The sequence below is a fragment of the Elephas maximus genome, chromosome X (assembly GCF_024166365.1).
Source record: "Elephas maximus indicus isolate mEleMax1 chromosome X, mEleMax1 primary haplotype, whole genome shotgun sequence".
NCBI lineage: Eukaryota > Metazoa > Chordata > Mammalia > Proboscidea > Elephantidae > Elephas > Elephas maximus.
The window spans coordinates 6,491,021-6,509,993 of record NC_064846.1 but is presented as its reverse complement, the minus strand read 5'-3'; the positions used below and the strand labels follow the sequence as shown (position 1 = coordinate 6,509,993).

Here is an 18,973-nt window from a genome sequence, read left to right as displayed (position 1 = left end):
ATGGGGACATTTTGACAGAGTGGCAATAAAACAGGACTTTTTCCTGAGTGGTGCCAGCCAACTGGCAAGGGCAGCTGGAAGGGGGAACCCACAACAGGAAAGAGGGGTACAGGGCACGTGGTGGAGAATAGGCCAACTAGCCGCTAGCAACTGCCATCTTCTGGGAGCTACAGAGACACCAGGGAACCCTGCAACCCAGGTATACTTGGAGGTGCCAAGCTAGGACTAACCAAGGGCTGGCCTTCTCAGCCTCCCCTGTTTTGAAGGTGGGGTGGAGATGGGTTCGTGCTTTCTTTACTCATCTAGGGTCTGGCCCCACGAAAACAATGTGCCTGTCAGTAGGTGGGGGGCTTTTCTGGGAACTTGAACTCAGTCTTTCCACACTTTCAGAAAAGAAGAAATTGGTCCCTGCCACCCGGCCCCTCCCCCACTTGGCCAGGGCTGCCTGTCCCTGAGTGCCCATGAGCCTGCTTTGTGACATCACAGGACAATGACCTCAGCAGCCAGTTACCTCACCACGGAGACTCTAGAACAGTGTGGGCACTATTTACTGGGCATCCCCGGTCTGACCAAAGGCATTGGTGACTGGATCCGACAGTGGTACGGTCTTGGGTACGAAGTGCTCCTGATGCTAGCTTAGTTCCATGGCGGCTCAGGGTTGTAGAAAGAGATACAAAGTCAACCTGGCCCCATCTGTTGGTGACAAGCCAGAAGGAGGGGTCCCGTCGAATCCTGTCCCTGAGCCAAAGCTGGCTTCCGGGGAGATTTTGGACGAGCATGGTGGCCGAGACACGAGCGAAGACGCAGGCTCCCCGGACAAGCTGGAACCAGAGGGCCCAACGCCAGGCGCAGCTGTCCGGGTAGAAGAGAGTGACGCTCTCCAGCTCGCCTTCCCAAGGAAGCTGTGGATGATCGTGGAGAACGACGCGTTCAAGTCCGTGCGCTGGAGCGACAGCGGGAACACGGTGATCATCGAGAAGGACCTCTTCCAGAGGGAAGTCCTTCGCCGCAGAGGTGCAGAGAGAATTTTTGAAATGGACAGCTTGAAGGCTTTCAATCGACAGCTTAACCTCCACGGCTTCATCAAAATCCGCCCCAGCAAGGCTCTGGGGAAGACGAAAGTGATGGTAAAGTAGAAGCACCTGTGTCCCATATTGGTCCTCGACCATCTTTGTAGTATGCCGGGGTGGGGGACAGACCGAAAGGGTTTATGTTCCAGGATGAGGTTTTTCACACGAGACATTATTTACTGAGAGTCCAGAATGTCCGCTTTGAACCTATAGGTGTTGACGTTAAACTGCAGCTCCCTTAGAGGTGCCCTGTAGTGCTACCACCAACTCCAAGAGGCCAGGTCCTGTGGGATCACACAGTCACGGGTCCATCTGTGAATGTATTTCCCTTTAGAGAGCCCCTGATTTAGGGTATGGGAAAACTACACAGCCATTTTAGAAAACACATATTCTGCAGAGCACAAGGAGACCAGGATTTCGGGGCAGGGGGTGGGGATGACTCTGGGGCCCCAGGATGCCCGACACGTCCCTTGTGTTTCAGGTCTACCGCAACTGCAACTTTAAGAGGGACCAGCCTCTGCTCCTCCAAAACATCAAGAGACGACGCCAAGCCGAGGGCAGCGCTCAGCCAGCCAAGGCGCCCACCCTGCCTGCCCCCGCGGCCCCGCCTCCCAAGAGGAAGAAGCTGGCAGCGACCAGACACTCGGCTCGAATCCAGCAGAAGAACGCCATTAAGGAAAGCAAGGGGGCGTCCCCGAAGAACCCTCCCGACGTCCTGGGGCCCAGCCCCACCCCGTCCGTCAGGTCCTCTAGTATCTCGTCGGTGAGCAGTGTGGCCGAGGCCTCCATGGAGCAGCCTCCCCTCGCCCAGTGCAGCGTGCCCAGCTGGGAGAGCACCTCTCACCGTGACATGTTCGAGCCCCAGGTCAGCGCCGGGATGGTGGGGGAGGGGGAGCCGCTCACCGAGCCTGGGGGCTACTCTGATCCGTCCTCAGTCATGACCCTGTACAATGCCTGCTACTCCATCCTGCTGGCAGGCCTGTCGGTCATGGCTCCCGAGGAACCCTCCGACCCCCAGGGGGACAGCCCCTCGGACTACCACTGTTCCATCTGCGAACAGTTCAGGGATGAGCAGGCACCGTAGGCCCCCAGGCCCTGGTCAGGAGAGCCATTTTCTAACCAGGAACCTATTTTCGGCTTTCCTAAGGGTAAATAAATGATCTAATGAGAACTGCCAGTCTGTGTTGTCTCTAGCCCTCCACACTAAAGGCGTCTCATCGGTGGAAGCAGGAGGCTGACAGTCATCTCCAGCTGGGCCCTGGACCCCGCTGCTGACCGTTTCCTTTCCAGCGGCAGCATCTTCACACTTAGCACAGGGTTCTGCAGGGAGTGGGGAGGGCCAGTTTGAAGCTCTGGTCACTGAGCTCCGCCTGCTGAGCAGGTGACAAGCCAGACTTGCTGCTGCCTCACAAGGGTGTCAGCTGACACCATTGATGTCCTGGAAGTGGCAGTCTTTGGATCATGGGTCCCCTGAGTTTCTGGCCTGCAGCTGAGTGTCCCTAGCTCCAAAGAGGGCCCCTGAAACCAGGGCCACCCCATCTGCCAAGGGTCACACTAGCACGTCATTGTGGCTCAGGAGAGCTGGGTTGTTCCAGCCAAGGCTAGGAGCAAACAGCCTCTCACCCTCATAGACAATGACCGCTAGAAAGTGTGCTCGGAAATGGTAAAACAAATCCCACTACAGACTTCTCACTGTGCAAAGGCAAGCTCTAGGAGCGCTGTTTGGGATCGTCTCTAGGGACGGGAAGGAGCTGTGCAAACGTGTGTGCTGTGTGTGCTTCACTAAGCAAATCCACTGTCCAACCGAGCACGGGGAGATGGCAGAGGACGTAGCCGCTGCGTCAGTTCAGACGTTCTCTTCATTGGGGAGGAGGTCACAACGGCTGCCCAGGCGCAGGTGACATTCAGGCCCCACCCCAGCCTTTCACGAGCTCCCCCGGATGCTGCTCCACAGTCTTCCAGTTTCACCAGAGGGAAGAGAGAGGAGGGGGACAAGGGGGCCCCCAGATGCTAAACAGTCTTCTCCATGTATTTATTTGCATGATGCAGACATCAGTGTACCCAAATAGTGGCCCTGCCCAGACGTTTCCTGGTAGAGGACAAAGTCCTTGAGACATTGTCCAGGAGCACAAAGAGACACCTCCCCTGGAGAGCCCCACCCTCCCCACCACCCATCTGAGCGCGGCAGTCAGTCACAGGAAAGCACAGAGCAGGGCCTGCTCTCTGGTGCAGAGGCGACTGGGATTTCAAGAGGTTCAAGTATCCGAGTCACAGTGGTGAAGGCATTAGGCTTGCTCCTCGGTCCTGTCCCTCTCGGGGGTCCTGCCTCATCACCCCTCCTGCCCCGAGGGGATCAGATGCTCTGGGATGTCCACCTGGAAGACATCCTTGCCTCCTTTCCCGGGTACGGGCTGCAGCAGCCAGCGTGGGTTAGAGAGCGCTGTCAGGTACTTGTCCTTCAAATCGGTGAGCAGGGCTCGGGTTTCCAGCTGTACAGCCTCCTCCGGAGCTAGGTCTTTGGGGAACTGCACGGTTTCTCCCAAGTCAACGAGCCCTGCACACGGACAAGAGAAACACGACTGTTTCTGCCTTCCAGGTCCGAGCCTGCATGTGCGACAAACTCATTCAAAGTGACAATCACTGAGGACTGAGATGACAGCACCCCAAGGAACTCGGCGACCTGAGCCCCCCTTAGGGAGCGTCTGGACATGCCAGATGCTGCTCAGTGTGTGCCAGGGAAGGCCGAGGGAGGGCTCGAAGCTGGGAGGATGAGGGCCTGTCCTCAAGGATCCCACAAGGACTGTGCGGGGCCTGGCCAGATTCTCAGGGCAGCAGTCGGCAGGGGCCCTGGTCGCTGGGGACTCACAGGAAAGCCGATGCCTCCACAGGCCACCATCTCTCAGGTGCTGACAGTGTGGACAACTTCAGCCCCCGCGAAGTGAGGCGATTTGCCCAAGATGCTGCTGGCTGGGGGTGGAGCGGGCCTGGGACCCTAGGCCGGCAGTCGGACGCTGGGGGATCCAACCTGCCCTAAGAGCCATAATGCTTCCAGTGGTCTCTGCCAGGGACACGCACACACAAACATGCGCACACATGACAACACCTGTGGAAACGGACCTGTCCTAGCCTCTCAGATCACCGTGGGGAGCTGTGGCCCCGAGCAGGGCAAGGGCTGACCCGAGGGCGCCGACCGTCGCAGACAAGGCCCCAGCTGGCCCCCGAGGTCAGCCCCCGACCCAGTGCACGCTGCCTGCCCCTGCCCTCTGCATGTAGCTGCTCCCAGCCCCTCAGGACCCCACTCAGCAGTAAAGAGAAGGTGGAGCCTCCAGCAGCTGGGCCTGGTGTCACTTGCCTGCAATCACCCCTCGGCCGAATCGCTCCCCCTCCTGGATCAGGGCCTGGACCTGGGCCGGCGTCATTCCCAGCCTGTTCAGCAGCAGCTCCCGCCAGGTGTCGTCTTCCCAGTCCCTGTGGGCGATGTGTATGGCCAGGGTCCGGTTGCAGTGGCCGCTCAGCAGGGGACGCCAGCGCGTCTCCAGGGTCTTGACTCGATTCAAGACCAAGCCGGCATAGGGCTGCCGGAAGGAGAGGCAGGCGAACTTCATCTCCGCGAGCTTTCTGCTCCTCCTCTTAGTGTGGCTAGGGACAGAGGACGCACCGTGCGTGGACCAGAGTCACCCACCAGGCCTCTAAGCCACAGCCTGTGGGCCTGACGGCCCCGGCGTGCCCCGAAACTGCACTGTCTTTGACTGGGGAGCAGAAAGCCTTTGCTCCTTCCCTATGCACACTGGGACACTGCGTCCCCACCATGGTGGGACACATGGGAGCGTGTGGATCCAGTGACTGGTGCTCATCTGAGTTAAAGCCAGGACAGCGTGCAGTGGGTGCAGCCCAGAGGTCACCTGAGGGTACACAGGAAGGCCTGGGCCTGGGGGGGAAGGGGGACTCCAGCCCTCAGCCCTCTCTCATGCACTTGTGGGGATGCTGCAGGGCTCCCTCCCGCCCCATTACCCAGGGGGCACTGCAGGCCCCACCTGCCTGGCTCCTCCCCTGGGCTGCTCAACATTCACCCTTGGCCCTGGGACACCCTGCCACCCCCACCTCACAAAACCCCGTGGGGTTCTCCTCCTGACCCCTTGAAGCAACATCCCCTCAGTTCTTTCCCCCACCATTTCTGTCCCCTGGCAGAAGCCGGCCCTGCCCCACCCTGAGCTGTAGGGACCCCAACGCCATCAGGGACAAGCCATCCAGAGCAGGAAAGACTGGCATTAACAAGCATATGTCTTCTACCTCTGGGCCCAGAGGCTGTGTGACCACAGAGAATGGAGTTTAAAGCCCCACAGGAGCCCACAGGGTCCGAGCTACCTTTACTCCCTCCCTGAAGTAGGAAACGAGGTGCCCCTGGTCACAGGGACCCGACTTCACGCAGCCTCCCCTGGAGACTTTCTGTGTCGTCTGATGGGATCTCTCCAGCAGGACTCCCTGAGCAGCCCGCCCTTCCGCTCTCCTGGGGAGGCAGTTATGACACCCTGAGACGGTGACCTCTCCTGGAGTTAGGCGGCTGGGATACCCCCAGAGCGTCCCACACGGCCTGGGTTCTCCATCTCTCTGGTCCTTGGCTCCCTCAGGTGCACACCTCTTGTGCCATGGGTCCCCGCCTCAGGGATGGCTGTGAGGAGCCGGGGACTCCTCCAGGGATGGTGCTCAGTTGGTGCGTGGGCACTGGCAGGACCTGACACTCGCTCGCCCGACTCTTGTCTCCCTCTGGAGACTGTCCTCCTCGGGGCTCCTGTGACACCAACTGCCCTACCGCCTCCTTCTTCCACCCTGGCCTCAGTCTCCTTCAGAAGACCTCTTCCTCTGCGCGCTCCTGAGGCCTGTCTCTAAGACGCCCTCCACAGCCCTTCCTCCCTCTACACTGGGCTCAGCTTCCTTGGACAACCCTGAGCACCAACCTTCTGCTTGACTTTGCCAACCTTGCTGGAGCTACAGAGCTTTGGAATACTTGCCCCAGGAGGGTAGATGCAGGCATTTGAGGCCCAAGGAGCCAAGAGGCCGAGAAACGAGAAAACAGAAGCTAAAGAGACAGGGAATACAAGTAGCTGAGCTGCCTCAGTCTCAAAAGGTATGGCCGTGACCTTGGGGGGTTTCAAAGGGTGGAGCCATGGCCACTGGTGTTTCTAAGGGTGGAGTCGCCACTCAGATGGACTACAGGAATTGTGCACCTAAACCCAAGGGAATAGAGTTGCCGTCCCAGTGGGCCTAGAAGGCAGAGTTAAAAGCCCAGGGCCGAGGGGCCTCCACTCAGAATTCGGAGAGTGTGGCTAGTACTTAGAGTCTGGAGGGCAGGGGTATTGTATAAAATTGTCTCAGAGAACAGTGAATTATTTTCCAAGCTTTGAGAGCTAATGTAATGTTTTCTGCTGACTTGCTTGCTGCCTGTTAATGCCTTCTTCTCCTGCCAGTTCCTCCCATTTGTAATGGAAATGTCTAACTTGTGTCTGTTTTGCCATTGTACCCTTGGAAGCAGATAACTTGTGTTTTAGATTTCACAGGTGAAGAAGAATTTTTGGATTTGGAATTAAGGCTTCTGCTATGATATGATGGGATGAATATGTTTTGCATGTTGCAAGGATGTGATTTCGGGGGGGGGCAAAGGGTGGAATGTTATGGAGTGAATTGTGTCCCCCCAAAAATGTGTGTGTCAACTTGGTTAGGCCATGACTCCAAGCATTGTGTGGTTGTCCTCCATTTTGTGATTGTAATTTTATGTTAAGAGGATTAGGGTGCAATGTTAACATCACCCTCACTCCGGTCACTTCCCTGATCCAAGGTAGAGGCAGTGACCCAGGGGTGTGGCTTCCACCACTTTTCATCTCCCAAGAGATAAAAAGGAACGGGAAGCAACAGAGAGTTGGGGACCTCATACCACCAAGAAAGCAGCACTGTGAGCAGAGCGTGTCCTTTGGACCTGGGGTCCCTGCGCCTGAGAAGCTCCTCGAACAGGGGAGGACTGATGACAAGGGCCCACCTCCAGAGCTGACAGAGAGAGCCTTCCCGTGGAGCTGATGCCCTGAATTTGGACTTGTAACCTACTAGACTATGAAAAAATAAATTTCTCTATGTGAAAGCGACGTACTTCTGGTACTCCTGTCACGGCAGCACTAGATGACTAAGACAAGGTTCCCCTGCCATGGTTTTCACTGGATTTGCGTTATTTGCGAGGGCGGTCGGCTGCTCCCACGTGGAAGGTCGTTGCTATTTCTTGTATCAGGGCCTATACCTAGCCTGAAGGTCGCCTGGTTCCTTGGCTGATGGACCCTTGTCACCAACTGCACAGGATCCCAAGGACAACGCCCGAGAGAACGGATGGGATCCAGTCCCCTCCTGCCTTGTGCGCACAGAGTACCTGTTTTGTGGCTGAGGAGCGATGTTCCTGCACGTGTTTCAGCTCCTTCACCTGTAGAAGGACAAGGATGATGAGAAACAGCCACAGTACAAGGCAGCAATGTTGGGGAAGGGTGGTGTCATGGATTGAATTGTTTCCCCCCAAAATATGTGTCAACTGGGTTATGCTATGACCGCCAGTATTGTGTGGTTGTCCCCCATTTTGTGATTGATGTAATTTTCCTGTGTTGTAAATCCTAATCTGCACCCCTGGTTAATGAAGTAAGATTAGGCTATGTTAAAGAGGATTAGGGTGGGATAGATGTCACATCCCTGACCCAATGTAAAGGGTGTTTGCCTAGGGTGTGGCCTGCATCACGTTTTACCTTACAAGAGGCAAAAGAGAGAATGCATCAGGGAAACATGGGGGACCTCATACCACAAAGAAAGCAGTGCCGGGAGCAGAGGGCGTCCTTTGGACCTGGGGTTCCCCCTCAGAGAAACTCCTAGTCCAGGGGAAGACTGAGGACAAGGACCTTCCTCCAGAGAAAGCCTTCCCCTGGAGCTGGTGTTTCTAACCTCCTAGGCTGTGAGAGAATAAATTTCTGTTTGTTAAGGCCATCCGCTCGTGGTATTTCTCTCGAAGCAGCACTAGATGACGGTGACGGGGGCGGGGGCAGAAAGGTGTCGGCAGGGGTGGAGGTTAGAAGAAGTCTGAAGGCTGGGGCCAGGCGGTCAGGCTGATGGGAAACACAGCCTCCACCTCCCTCAGGGCATGGTCCCTCCTCCTGGCTGGGGGAGCGTACCCTGGAGGCATAGTCAGCAGCACAGACATCCTTTCCTCTGAGTGGGCCCCCCCTACCCGGAAGAGACGAGAGAAATGACCCGTGACCCCCACTGTCACAGGGACAGGAAGCAGGACCTCGGCTGCCCGGCAAGTGTTTCCACCCCTCGGCCCCCAGGTACCATCCCGCGGAGGGTGGAGCTGACAGCAGGGTCCAGGGCTGTCACTGGGGGGCGGGTCTCAGGCCTTCAGGTCCCAGGCTTGCGAGGGGGACGGGGGGAGGTCCCGCGCCAGGAAGAACGGCGCCCACAGTATTTGGTCCCCAGGGTCAAGGGCGCCCGCGCGGGCCCGCGCTTCGCGGCCTCAGGGGACAGATCGTGGAGAGAGACCGAGTTAAGGCACCACTGACGCCCCGCCTTCCAGGGGACAAGGGCCAACCGGAAGCCACGCACGCACTTACGCGGTCACGTAATGACGAAAGCACGCACACACGCACACACGCTCAGTCTCCCTGGAAGGTATCGTCAGCGTGGTCAGGAAGCGCTGCTGAGGCCGAGGCTGGCGTGGGTGGGCCAGAGGAGGGCGGTCGGAAGGAGTTGGGGAGGAGTACACGGAGCTGGGGGCGTGGCGAAGACGAAAAGGGGCGTGGCGAAGGCGTTGGGGGCGCGGCTTGGGAAGTGGAGGGGCGGGACTGGGGAGGTGGAGGGGCGGGGCTGAGTTGGCGGAGGGGCGGGGCTGAGGGGCGGGGCGGGCTAAGGAGGCGGAGGGGCGTGGCTCCTGCATTAGGGGGCGGGGCTGTGGGGATAATGAGCTGTTGGGCGGGTATGGGGATGCGGAAGGGTGTAGTTCTGGGAGGAGAAGGCTCGGAGACTTGGGGACCCCCTGTGGGGAAGACGACGGGGCGGGACTGCGGGGATATCGGGGCGGAGTCTGGACGGAGCTGAGAGAGGAGGAGCAGGGCCTGAGATGTGGATCTAGCTTCGTGGAGTGTGTGGAGGCGAAGGGGCCCAGGTGGAGCGCGGGTTTTTGGGGAGCCGGAGCTATGTGTAGGGCACTGCGGAGCTTTGGAGTGAAGGATGGGCGGGACTGCGGGAGCAGTGGGCGGGGCCTGAGCCATGGGGGCGTGGCCGTGGAGGAAGAATTCTTGGGCGTGGCTCCGAGCAGAGTGGGGCGTGGCTATTGGTAGATTAACTTCGTTGTGTGGCTCTCGGATCAGCTAGGGGGCGGGGTTAGGAGAGAAGGGGGCGGGGTTACGAGGGAACGGGGGCGGGGCTTCTCTGGGGTAGGCGGTGCACCTAGACAGGCAGAAATGCAAATAGAGTAAGATGGAGGACTAGGGCGGTGCTGTGGGGAGGTGTTAGTGGATGTTGAGCTGAGGGGCGGGGCTGCAGGGAGGAGGCGTTCCTACGCTCTGTGGGGCGGGGTCACAGGAAGTGGGGTTACGGGGCTGGGCTGGGGGCCGACCTAGGCGGAAATGCGAGAGGCGGAGTCGGGTGGAGCTGTGGGGCGGGGCTGGGGGCGGAGAGTGGCAGGCTGTGCGGAGGTGGGGCTTCGGGCGGTGCTTGTGACAGGCTGTGGGGTGGAGTTGCGGAAGGTTTAAGGCGAGGGGCGGGGCTGAATAAAGCCAAGGCGGGAAGGGGCTGTGGTGGAGAGGATCTGTGGGGCAGAATATCTGTGTGGCGGAATATCTGTGCGGAGGGTTGCGGGAGCATTGGGTCGGCTGTTTGGGTCGGGACTCTAAGAGCAGTGGCGCGGGGCTGCAGGAGAAGCAGGGCGTGGCTGTGAGGAGAGGAGCTCTGAGGTAGCCGCGGGGCTGAGGCAGGAGCAGGACGGAGCTGTGCGGCAGGTATGCGGGAGGGGCGGGGCGCGACTGTTGCGGTTGAGCCCTAACGTTCCTTCCGGGCGGGGCTGTAGGACGTGAATAAGGGAGCCACCAGGCAGCGCGGCCATGAGGAGGAGGAGGAGTTGTGATGTTTTTGCGGGGCAGGGGTGCTGGACGAGTGGGGCGCGGCTGTGGGGAGGAGGAGCTGTGGCACGGATGTCTGCTGAGGGAGAGCAGGGGCCGCGGTCCAGGAGGAGCTAAGGTGTTGCGGTGGGGCGGGGCTGTGGGTGGCGGGGCTGTGGGCGGGGCCGCGGGGGGCGGGGCCGCGGGGGCGGGGCTGCGGGATTGCGCTTTGGGGAGGGACTGTTGGCGGGGCCTCAGGGCGGGGCTCCAGTAGGAGCTCTGGAGTTCCCGTGGGGCGGGGCCGTGGCGGGGCTGCGGGATTGCAATTTGGGGAGAGAATGTGGGCGGGGCCTCAGGGCGGGGCTGTAGGATGGGTCAGTGGGCGGGGCTTCAGGGAGGTACCCTGTCTAGGAGGAGCTCTGGTGTTGCTGTGGGGCGGGGCTGTGGGCGTGGCCGTGGGGCGGGTCTGCTGGTAGGTGCCTGGGGGAGGGACTGAGGGCGGGGCTGTGGCCGAGGTGTGGTGGGTCTGTGGGCGGGGCTGAGGGACGGTGCTTCGGGGAGGGGCTGTGGGCGGGGTTTTGGGGCGGGATTCCGCGAAGGCGCTGAGGGGTGTGGCTGCGAGAGGAGCAGGGCAGGATGATAAGACCAAGCTGTACTGCAGGAGTCTGTGCTCTGGTGGTTCTTTCAGGGTCAGAAGCCCAGACAGGTGGTACCCTTTTAGCCCTTACGATCTGAGCGTGCAGCTCGTGCTTGCACTCCAGGCAAAAGCCCAACGGACAGCCCCCGGGGTCCTCAGCGACCTAGCCCAGCCGCCCTTGTGGACCTAGAGGGCATCGAGGCAGGGAGAGGGATGCGAACTGGCCTGGGGTCTGGGGACCTCTAGGCTGGTCCTTCATCACAGGGCCGAGTCCCCCGGGGCCGGCTTCCTTCCTGGAAGTCACTGTCGGTGGGGTCCCCAGGAGCGTCTGCATCAAGGAGGAAAACCCGCTCTCTTTGGGTGTCCTGATGCCCCTCAGACCCGACAGGACCAGAACATTCCAACTGCCCCATCAGACCTGCTCTCCCTCCTCTGCATGTCGCTAGGGCTGCCCGGACCACTCCAGGCGCCCTGCTTTGCTCCTGCCCTCTAACCAAGCGGTCTGTCCTGGCCTCTGAGATACCTGGTGAAAACACGTGCTTCTGTCCTGCATCCCCACAGCCCCCTCCTAACGTCAGGCCTCAGCATGTTCTTACAGGTCAGGAGCTCCTACCTGGCCTGTGGCCTCCTGTCTGTCCTCCCTCAGAGCAGGCCTCCTCCCTCCTCCAGTTCAGTTCGTAAAGTCAAATCTGTCCTCACCAGTCCCCTTTTGAAACCTTGGCAAGACTTCTGTTTGAGGCCCAAACCCCTGGTAGTGTTGTTGTTTTTTTTTTTTGGTAGGGGGAGGGGATGGAGGGATCCTTACAGTCTTCCCCCAGTCCCTGCTTGGCCCTGCTGTTCACAGCCTGGGTGGCTGCCTCCTCCTCCCCAGCAAACTCCAGTCCTCCTTCAAGGCCTGACTGTGGCAGCACACTCTGTGCCCCACCCCCCAAAGCATCAGGCCCTTTTGCCTCCGAGCTCTCCTAGCATGTTGTTCCTTTCTCGGTTAGCGTCCATCATCATGCAGGCCTGGAGTAGTTCTCTAAGGGCCTGTGGCTGGGGGTCACTGAGCCCCTCGAGGGTGAGGACTGTGTCTCGCTCAGTACTCTTTAAGTCGGGTGCCGGGGATAGAGTCGTTGCTCAGTAAATGCTGGCTGCCTCAACAGAGGACCCTTTGTCTTCTTTTCCAGTGAGAGGCACCTGCTCTGTCCTTGGAGCAGCTCGAGGAAACAGGAAGGCTGGGATGAGGTGAGGGGCAGAGAGGGCCTTTTACCCGGGATGTGAGGCCTTAGGGCTTCAGCGGGCCTTAACAATCACCAGGCCCACCTCCCATAATTCCCCCTCGGGCCCCAGCCCCACTAGTGTTACCAGCTTCTGCCTGGAGATCCTGAACCTCCTCATGGAGGTTTCCGGTTATGTTCTGAGGGTCCTCTGAAGGGTGGGCACTGTTGCTCCCACTCCCCCACCCTGTTGTTTGGAGAGCTAGGACTTTCCTAATGGGCTGGAGACCCACAGTAGATGGCTTTACTTGGAGGAAGCTGTGGGTGGAGTATGTGGGGGCTCCCTGTTCTAAGCCGCCCAGCTCGTCCATCTCACATGTCAGCTGAGAAGCGGGAGGACATAGCTGAATGGGGAATGTCTGAACTTGGGTCCTAGGCAGGGAGAGCCCCAGTGTGGTGGCTGCCATTGGCTGTCCTGCCAGTTGGCTGCCGCACGGGGTGGTCCCAGGGGAAGTCGCTTCACTTGTGTTGGGGAGGGGGGCATCTGGCTACTCCTGTGTCTTAGTTTCCTAGTGCTGCTGTAATAGAAATAGCACAAGTCGGGGGCATTAAAAAATGGGAATTTATTTTCTCACAGCTCTGGAGGCTAAATTCCAAATCACGGTCACGGCCATGTCGATTCCTTCATTGTCAGTAGTACTGGGCCTTCCTGGGTTCCATGGCTTGTAGACCATTCTCACGTGGCACCTGTGTTCCCCGATATATGTGATACTGTTGTCCATTCTGCTCTTTGTAGTCCTCAGAAGTGATTAGATTTAGGACCCCCCCCCCGCCACTGCTATTGAGTTAATTCCAACTTATAGCAACGCTTTAGGACAGAGTAGAACTGTCCCATAGGGTTTCCAAGGCTGTAAATCTTTATGGAAGCCGACTGCCGTGTCTTTCTCCCGCGGAGTGGCTGGCGGGTTCTAACCGACAACCTTTTGGTTAGCAGCCAAGCATTTGAACCACTGCACCACCAGGGCTGCCTTTCAGCATAAGGAAGAAAATCCTATTTCCAAAAGGATCACATCCACAGGTACAGGGGTGAGGATTCCAACACATATTGGGGGGACAGTTCAATCCATAGCGCCCTGTGAAAATGTCCAGGTTGAAACTCTGTCTTGGTTTCAATTCCATACACACGGTGGTGTCCTCCGGGCCCCAGTCCCTTTCCTGCTGCTTGCCTATCTGCTCTTGTTACAGTCAATGCAAAGGAATACCCCCTAGTCTGAAAGGTTCTTGGAAGACATCTCCCTAGCTCTGCAGCTCATTCTGCCATGTATTGCATTCTCCAGGGACACCCTCTCTCAGAAAGCCTAGCACAGGGGGTTCTCCTGAAGTTGACGCTGAGACAGAGTTTGCTGAGTCACTGCATACCAATGTCACTCCTGTACATTCCATAGGCCTGGATCTCCTCAACCTGCCAGCAGACTTGAAGTTCTAACCTGAAAACTCCAACCACTAGGCTGCCACCCTGTGTCCGGGGCTGTCTGCACACTGCTTCCTCCAGGGATGGGATCCTCCTTACCAGCTGGGCAGGCGGTGAGTGAACCTGTACTAAGACCCCATCTTCCCTCCTGTGTTCTTGGACCACTCCAGAACCAACTGTCTTGGGCCGAGTGCTCCGGGAAGCCAACCCTGAGAGAGAGTTAGGAGAGCCAAAGCCTTACTGGGAGTAATATCTGTTAAAGGAAAAGGAAGGGAGCAGGCTTGGGCAGGGTGTGTCTTCTGGCCAAGATGCCAACCTGACAAAGTCTCTACCAGCCCCCCAGAGGGCAAGGGCCACCCTCTATGGGGGCCGCCTTGGGCACAGATGGTCAGGCCCTTGTAGTGCCTGGCCCACAGTAGGCTGCCCCATCTGTATTAACGGAATGAATGAGCTTATACCCAGAATGGGTGTCCAGAGGGTGTGGGCTGAGCAATGGAGGTGAAGGCCCCGGCATCTTCTCTGAGGTAGGCAGAACAGCCACTTCATCCTGTAGCCCACTTCGTGGGCGGTGCTTGACCTGTTTTGTTCATCAGACAATGCCTCGGTTCTGAAAGGGATTTGTTTCCAGGACATTGTTACCTGGGCATCACCATGGTCTATTATCATCAGCGAAAACCCAGCCGGAAGGGAGAGAGCACATCTGAGGACAAGAGCATCATCTTGCAAAGTGGACACCACTGTCTCTCCTGTCATGTAAGAGGCTCTTCGAAGGTACACACTCCTCTCCTTGTCACTCATAGGGCTGGTGTCTTACAGGCAGAAATCTAAACCTCAGAGTCTAAAATGAGGCTGACTGAGGCAGGTAAGCGTGAAGAGGCAGGAACCGCTCACCCTGGGTAAGGAGCCCAGAGGAGGGGAGGCATTACTGAGGGCGACGGGCATTCGAGCTGAGTCTTGAAGGTAAAAAGAATTTCGTTAGGTGGAAGGTGAGGGAAGTGCAGGCTGAAAGGGTCAGATACCTTCAGGCAACTGAAGAAGGTTTCATGGCTGGAGGGAGGTCGTGGGAGGTGAGGCTAGGACACTCAGGGGGCTCCGTTTCCTAAAGGCCACCCTAAGGAGTCTGGACTGTGTTTTGTGGGCATCAGGCCAATGCCTAAACTTGGTTTTCATTGTAAGCATATATTTTTAAGGCAAACCGTTGGTTCTTTTCCTGAGAAAACTTCACCGATTTCACTTGGTTGGTGAGTCAGTCATTTGCTTCGGGGGGTCAGGCTGTGTGTCTCCCCCAGGGGCGCGTTGATGAGCAAGAGGGAGGCTCCCAGTGGCTCAGGGGCAGCCTGCTCCAGAAGAGAAGATCTTCCCAGCAGTGGGTGCCTGTCGTTGGTGACCTGGAAAGGGGTCTTTTCCTTTGGAGGAACCTTAAGGCTGCGTCTTTTTCCTGGCTTGTGCTGAGGTTTCCAGTTTTTGCTCCTGACTTTAAAATGCACTGTGGAGAGTGGAAGGTGGGGGATGGAGGGTGTTGGGGTGAGATCCTGCCAGGACCCCACCAGAGAGGTGATTTGTCCCGTGTGGCCCCCTGACTGCCACTGACTGACCTGCGGAAAGAAGGTATGATGTGGTTTCCTTGGGAGGGCTCACGGATGGCCTGGACTGTGGCAGCATTCGGGAAATGGCTCTGGAAATGTCACCTTGGGAAGAGGATGGTGGGTGAAGGCAAGACAAGAGAACAAGGGCATGTTCTCTCACCCACCTAGAATCCACACAAATGAATTCTTGCAGAAGGCTGAGGAAAGAGGCCTGCTCTGTGTATAAAAAGGCATTAGCTATTAAACCCTTATCAGGTATGTGGGTCCCCCAGATTTTCTTCCAGACTGTAGGTTGTCTTCATTTGGTTGATAAAGTACTTTGATGAACAAATATTTTTAATTTTGATGAGGTCCTATTTCTCAGTTTTGTCTTTTGTTGCTCCTGATACATGCTACAACATGGATGAACCTTGAAAGCATTATGCTGAGTGAAATAAGGCGGTCACAAAGGGACGGGTATCTTATGATCCCACGTATAGAAAATACCGAGACTAGGCCAATATATAGAGACCCAAGTTTGTTAGTGGTTACCAGGGCGGGCAGGTGGGAGGGAGGCGGGGAGGGAGACTCATGGCTTGGGGGCACTGAGCTTCTGCTAAGGGTGATGGAAACATTTGGAAACAGATGATGGTGATGGTTGGACAACATGATGAACACGGTTCAAGTCAGTAGACTGTGCATGTAAAAAATGTTGAATTTTCAAATGTTTTCTTACATATGTATTTACCACAAAGAAAAAAAAAGCCAAAAAAAGACACTAGCTACAATTAGACCATAGTAACATGTTGGCAGAAACCCAGGTGGTGTAGTGGTTAAGTGTTATGGCTGTTAACCAAGAGGTCAGTAGTTTGAACCCACGAGGCGCTCCTTGGAAATTCCGTGGGGGGGTTCTACTCTCTCCTATAGGGTCGCTTTGAGTAGAATCTACTTGACAGCAATGGGTACATCCCACATACAGGCATGAATTGGAGACAGCAACAGATTAACAGGCCTATAGCGACCAGTCCAATTCCACTAATGAATATGGCTTTTAGCCAGGTAAGATCAGGCAGCCAAGAGGTCAGCCAAGAAAAATCAAATCCTTCACGTATCTTTACTTTTTCTAGCTCATCTTTTGCACAATTCACCTTTCGTTCAATGAGTTCGGAGTTATCCATAAAGTTTAAACAACATATTCCTTTGAATTCTTGACAAGTGTCGTTGTATCATAGAAGCAAGAAATCTAAAGTAGATCTATTTTCTAAAACAACTTCTCTGGCCTGTCCTAGTTCCTGGCTAATAGCATCTGTCTTGGTCATCTAGTGCTGCTGTCACAGAAATACCAAAAGTGGATGGTTTTAACAAAGAGAAATTTATTTCTTGACAGTGAAGTAGGCTAAAAGTCCCAAATTCAGGGTGTCAGCTCCAGGGGAAGGCTTTCTCTCTCTGTCAGCTCTGGAGGAAGGTCCTTCTTGCCAGTCTTCCCCTGTATTAGGAGCTCCTCTGTGCAGGAACCCCTGTTACAAAGGACGTGCTCTGCTCCTGGTGCTTCTTTCTTGATGATATGAGGTCCTTCCTCTCTGCTCCCTTTCTTGCTTTTATCTCTTGTAAGATAAAAGGTGGTGCAGGCCACACCCCATGGAAACTCTCTTTCCATTGGATCAGGGATGTGACCTGAGCAAGGGTGTTACATCCCACCCTAATCTTCTTCAAGGGAATCCAGTCTTGCCTCATTAACCACAGACAGAGATTAGGATTTACAACATATAGGAACATTATATCAATTACAAAACAGAAGATAACCACACAGTACTGGGAATCATGGCCTAGCCAGGTTGACACATATTTTGGGGGGACACAGTTCAATCCATGACAGCATCTATGGCTTGTGATGTGGCATTCAGTGATTTTGTACTGAGGTAAGCTAGATGTTCTATTTCTTGATAAGCCCCAACCTTTAAACCTGGGAAACAAGCCAAGATTGCAGTATAGGAGATGTTTTCAACTTCACTTAACAAGCATCGATTATCATTACAGGTTGCATGTAGGACAAGATCTCTAGTGACCCTATTTTGGAGGAATCTCTTGAGAGGCAAGATCATAGCCAAATGCCCCACTAAACAGGGCCCATTGGTAGGCATTAGCAGGGATATAAGGTTAAGCAGTACTTCTGCAGAGTAGGAACCAACCTGAAGGGAGCTTCACATGAGTAGTGGCATATGTCACGCTGTCAATGAAACCACAATTCCTATGGTTGTTTCTTCCTAAATCAACACAATTCGTTTGACATCTCGAGAGCATCACACAGTTAGAGGCATTCGTTACCAAGGAAAGCTGAAGAGTATACATCTCTCTGTCTCTGAATCTTGTAACAGGCCCCCAAGTATAAATATCAGAATACTGTAACTCTTTCTTTATTTGTATAAAAATGGTGAAATTACTCAAAGCCTGATGTAAATGAAAACTCAAATTAAAGACTTGATTGGCATGAATAAAAATCTTACTGTCAGGGGTGTGTTTCCAGGCCTGACTGTCTTGGGTTGCACCCCAGTCTTGGGCTCTGTGTAGACCTTCTTGAGTATATTGGGGCGGGGGTTTGTCTGGTGTGGAGCTGGTTGGAAGGAGAGCACAAATTGGCCGGGCACTAGCAGCCACTCGCTTAACTTCCCAGTTGGCTGCATGGTTTCCTTGTCTTATTGTGGTATTTCCTTTTTGGTGAGCTTGGCAGTACACTACTGCCACTTCTTGGGGTTTTAGGACCGTGTCCAAAAGTTGTGACAGTTCGGTTCCATACTTAATAATTTTGCCTCCGACGTTCAGGAGACCCTTTCTTTCCATAAGGCTCCATGTGCATGCAGAGATTTGAATACAAAATTAGAGTCAGTGTGTCTGGTGATTCTCTTCCCTTTTGCCAGTTCCAAGGCTCTTATCATGGCAACGAGCTCGGCCTTCTGGGCCAAGGTGCCCACTGGTAAGGGTTTGCTTTCAATAAAAGCTGATAAAGAGGCAGTCACATACCCTGCATGCCAGACTCCCTTTTGCACAAAACTGCTACCATTAGTGAACAAGGTATTGTCTGGACCGAGCGGGGTTCATCTTGCAGATTGGGTTGACTTGAATAAACAGCATCAAGGACCTCAAGACAATCATGAATGTTTTCTTCTCAGGGATGGAGTGGCAAGAGAGCGGCTGTTCAACCATGAAGTTACCTGTAAAGTCAGATTTGATCCCCCTAAAAGCTGGGGTTGATATAGTGCTAGCTGACCTGAGACGAGCCACAAATATACTTTTTGTTCCAATACTACAATCACTGTATGAAGGACAAATGTGACAGGGTTTCCTGCTGAGAATATACACAGTGAAAATACACCAATTAAACAGTTCCTACATGCAGAATTCAACTTCTGCAAACATTCTCACCCTCCTTTTCTGAGTTGTTCGCCCCCCCGCCCCCCCCCCCCCCCCCCGTTAACATAAACTCACTGCCCCCTGAGTTTCCTGCCTAATCTTTGGAGTTCCTGCTGTCAGTTTGATCCCATGTAGGTAGTTCTTAAAAGAGCACAATGCCCAAGGCAGACATTCTTTACTATTTAAGCTAAACTGTTGGTTTGAAGACAACTTAGCAGTTGGTTTTCAGGAGACTTCAGGGGATTTTTTTTTTTTTTTGCTTAAAGTGAAAGCTTACAATTCCCATCAGTTTCTCATACAAAAGCTTACACTCACGTGGTTATATGACCCTAGCTGCTCTCCCTACAATGTGACAGCACATTCCTCCTCTCCACCCTGTATTTCCCGTGTCCATTCAGCCAGCTCCTGTCCCCCTCTGCCTTCTCATCTTGCCTCCGGACAGGAGCTGCCCATTTAGTCTCACCTATCTACTTGAGGAAACCCTGGTGGCCTAGTGGTTACGTGCTA

At 55.4% G+C, this 18,973-nt stretch overlaps 4 protein-coding genes across 9 annotated transcripts in view; 3 read left to right on the top strand and 1 right to left on the bottom strand.

Moving 5' to 3' along the window:
* Window positions 1–18,973, top strand: part of LOC126069182 (heat shock transcription factor, X-linked member 3-like) — a 124,031-nt gene that overhangs the window by 70,796 nt on the left and 34,262 nt on the right. The gene's annotated exons all lie outside the window — the stretch shown is intronic.
* TMEM185A (transmembrane protein 185A) overlaps window positions 1–18,973 on the top strand; it is a 161,607-nt gene that overhangs the window by 129,237 nt on the left and 13,397 nt on the right. The gene's annotated exons all lie outside the window — the stretch shown is intronic.
* On the top strand, window positions 645–2,240 carry LOC126069447 (heat shock transcription factor, X-linked member 3-like). The gene is made up of 2 exons (XM_049872892.1): window positions 645–1,127; window positions 1,552–2,240. The coding sequence occupies exons 1-2, from the start codon at window positions 645–647 to the stop codon at window positions 2,152–2,154; spliced, it is 1,086 nt and encodes a 361-aa protein (XP_049728849.1). The 3' UTR covers window positions 2,155–2,240.
* Window positions 3,056–18,973, bottom strand: part of LOC126069185 (protein EOLA1-like) — a 56,451-nt gene continuing 40,533 nt past the window's right edge. For 2 of the 5 annotated variants that reach the window (XM_049872237.1, XM_049872238.1), the window contains exons 3-4: window positions 4,423–4,709; window positions 3,056–3,624 (exon numbers count right to left, since the gene is read on the bottom strand). In XM_049872237.1, the coding sequence (XP_049728194.1) occupies window positions 3,401–3,624; window positions 4,423–4,675 (477 nt within the window). In that variant the 5' untranslated portion in view covers window positions 4,676–4,709 and the 3' untranslated portion in view covers window positions 3,056–3,400. Of the gene's footprint in view, window positions 3,625–4,422; window positions 4,710–7,479; window positions 7,531–8,379; window positions 8,663–18,973 lie in introns of those variants that run through there. The other 3 variants (XM_049872236.1, XM_049872235.1, XM_049872240.1) reach the window with 3 other exon arrangements.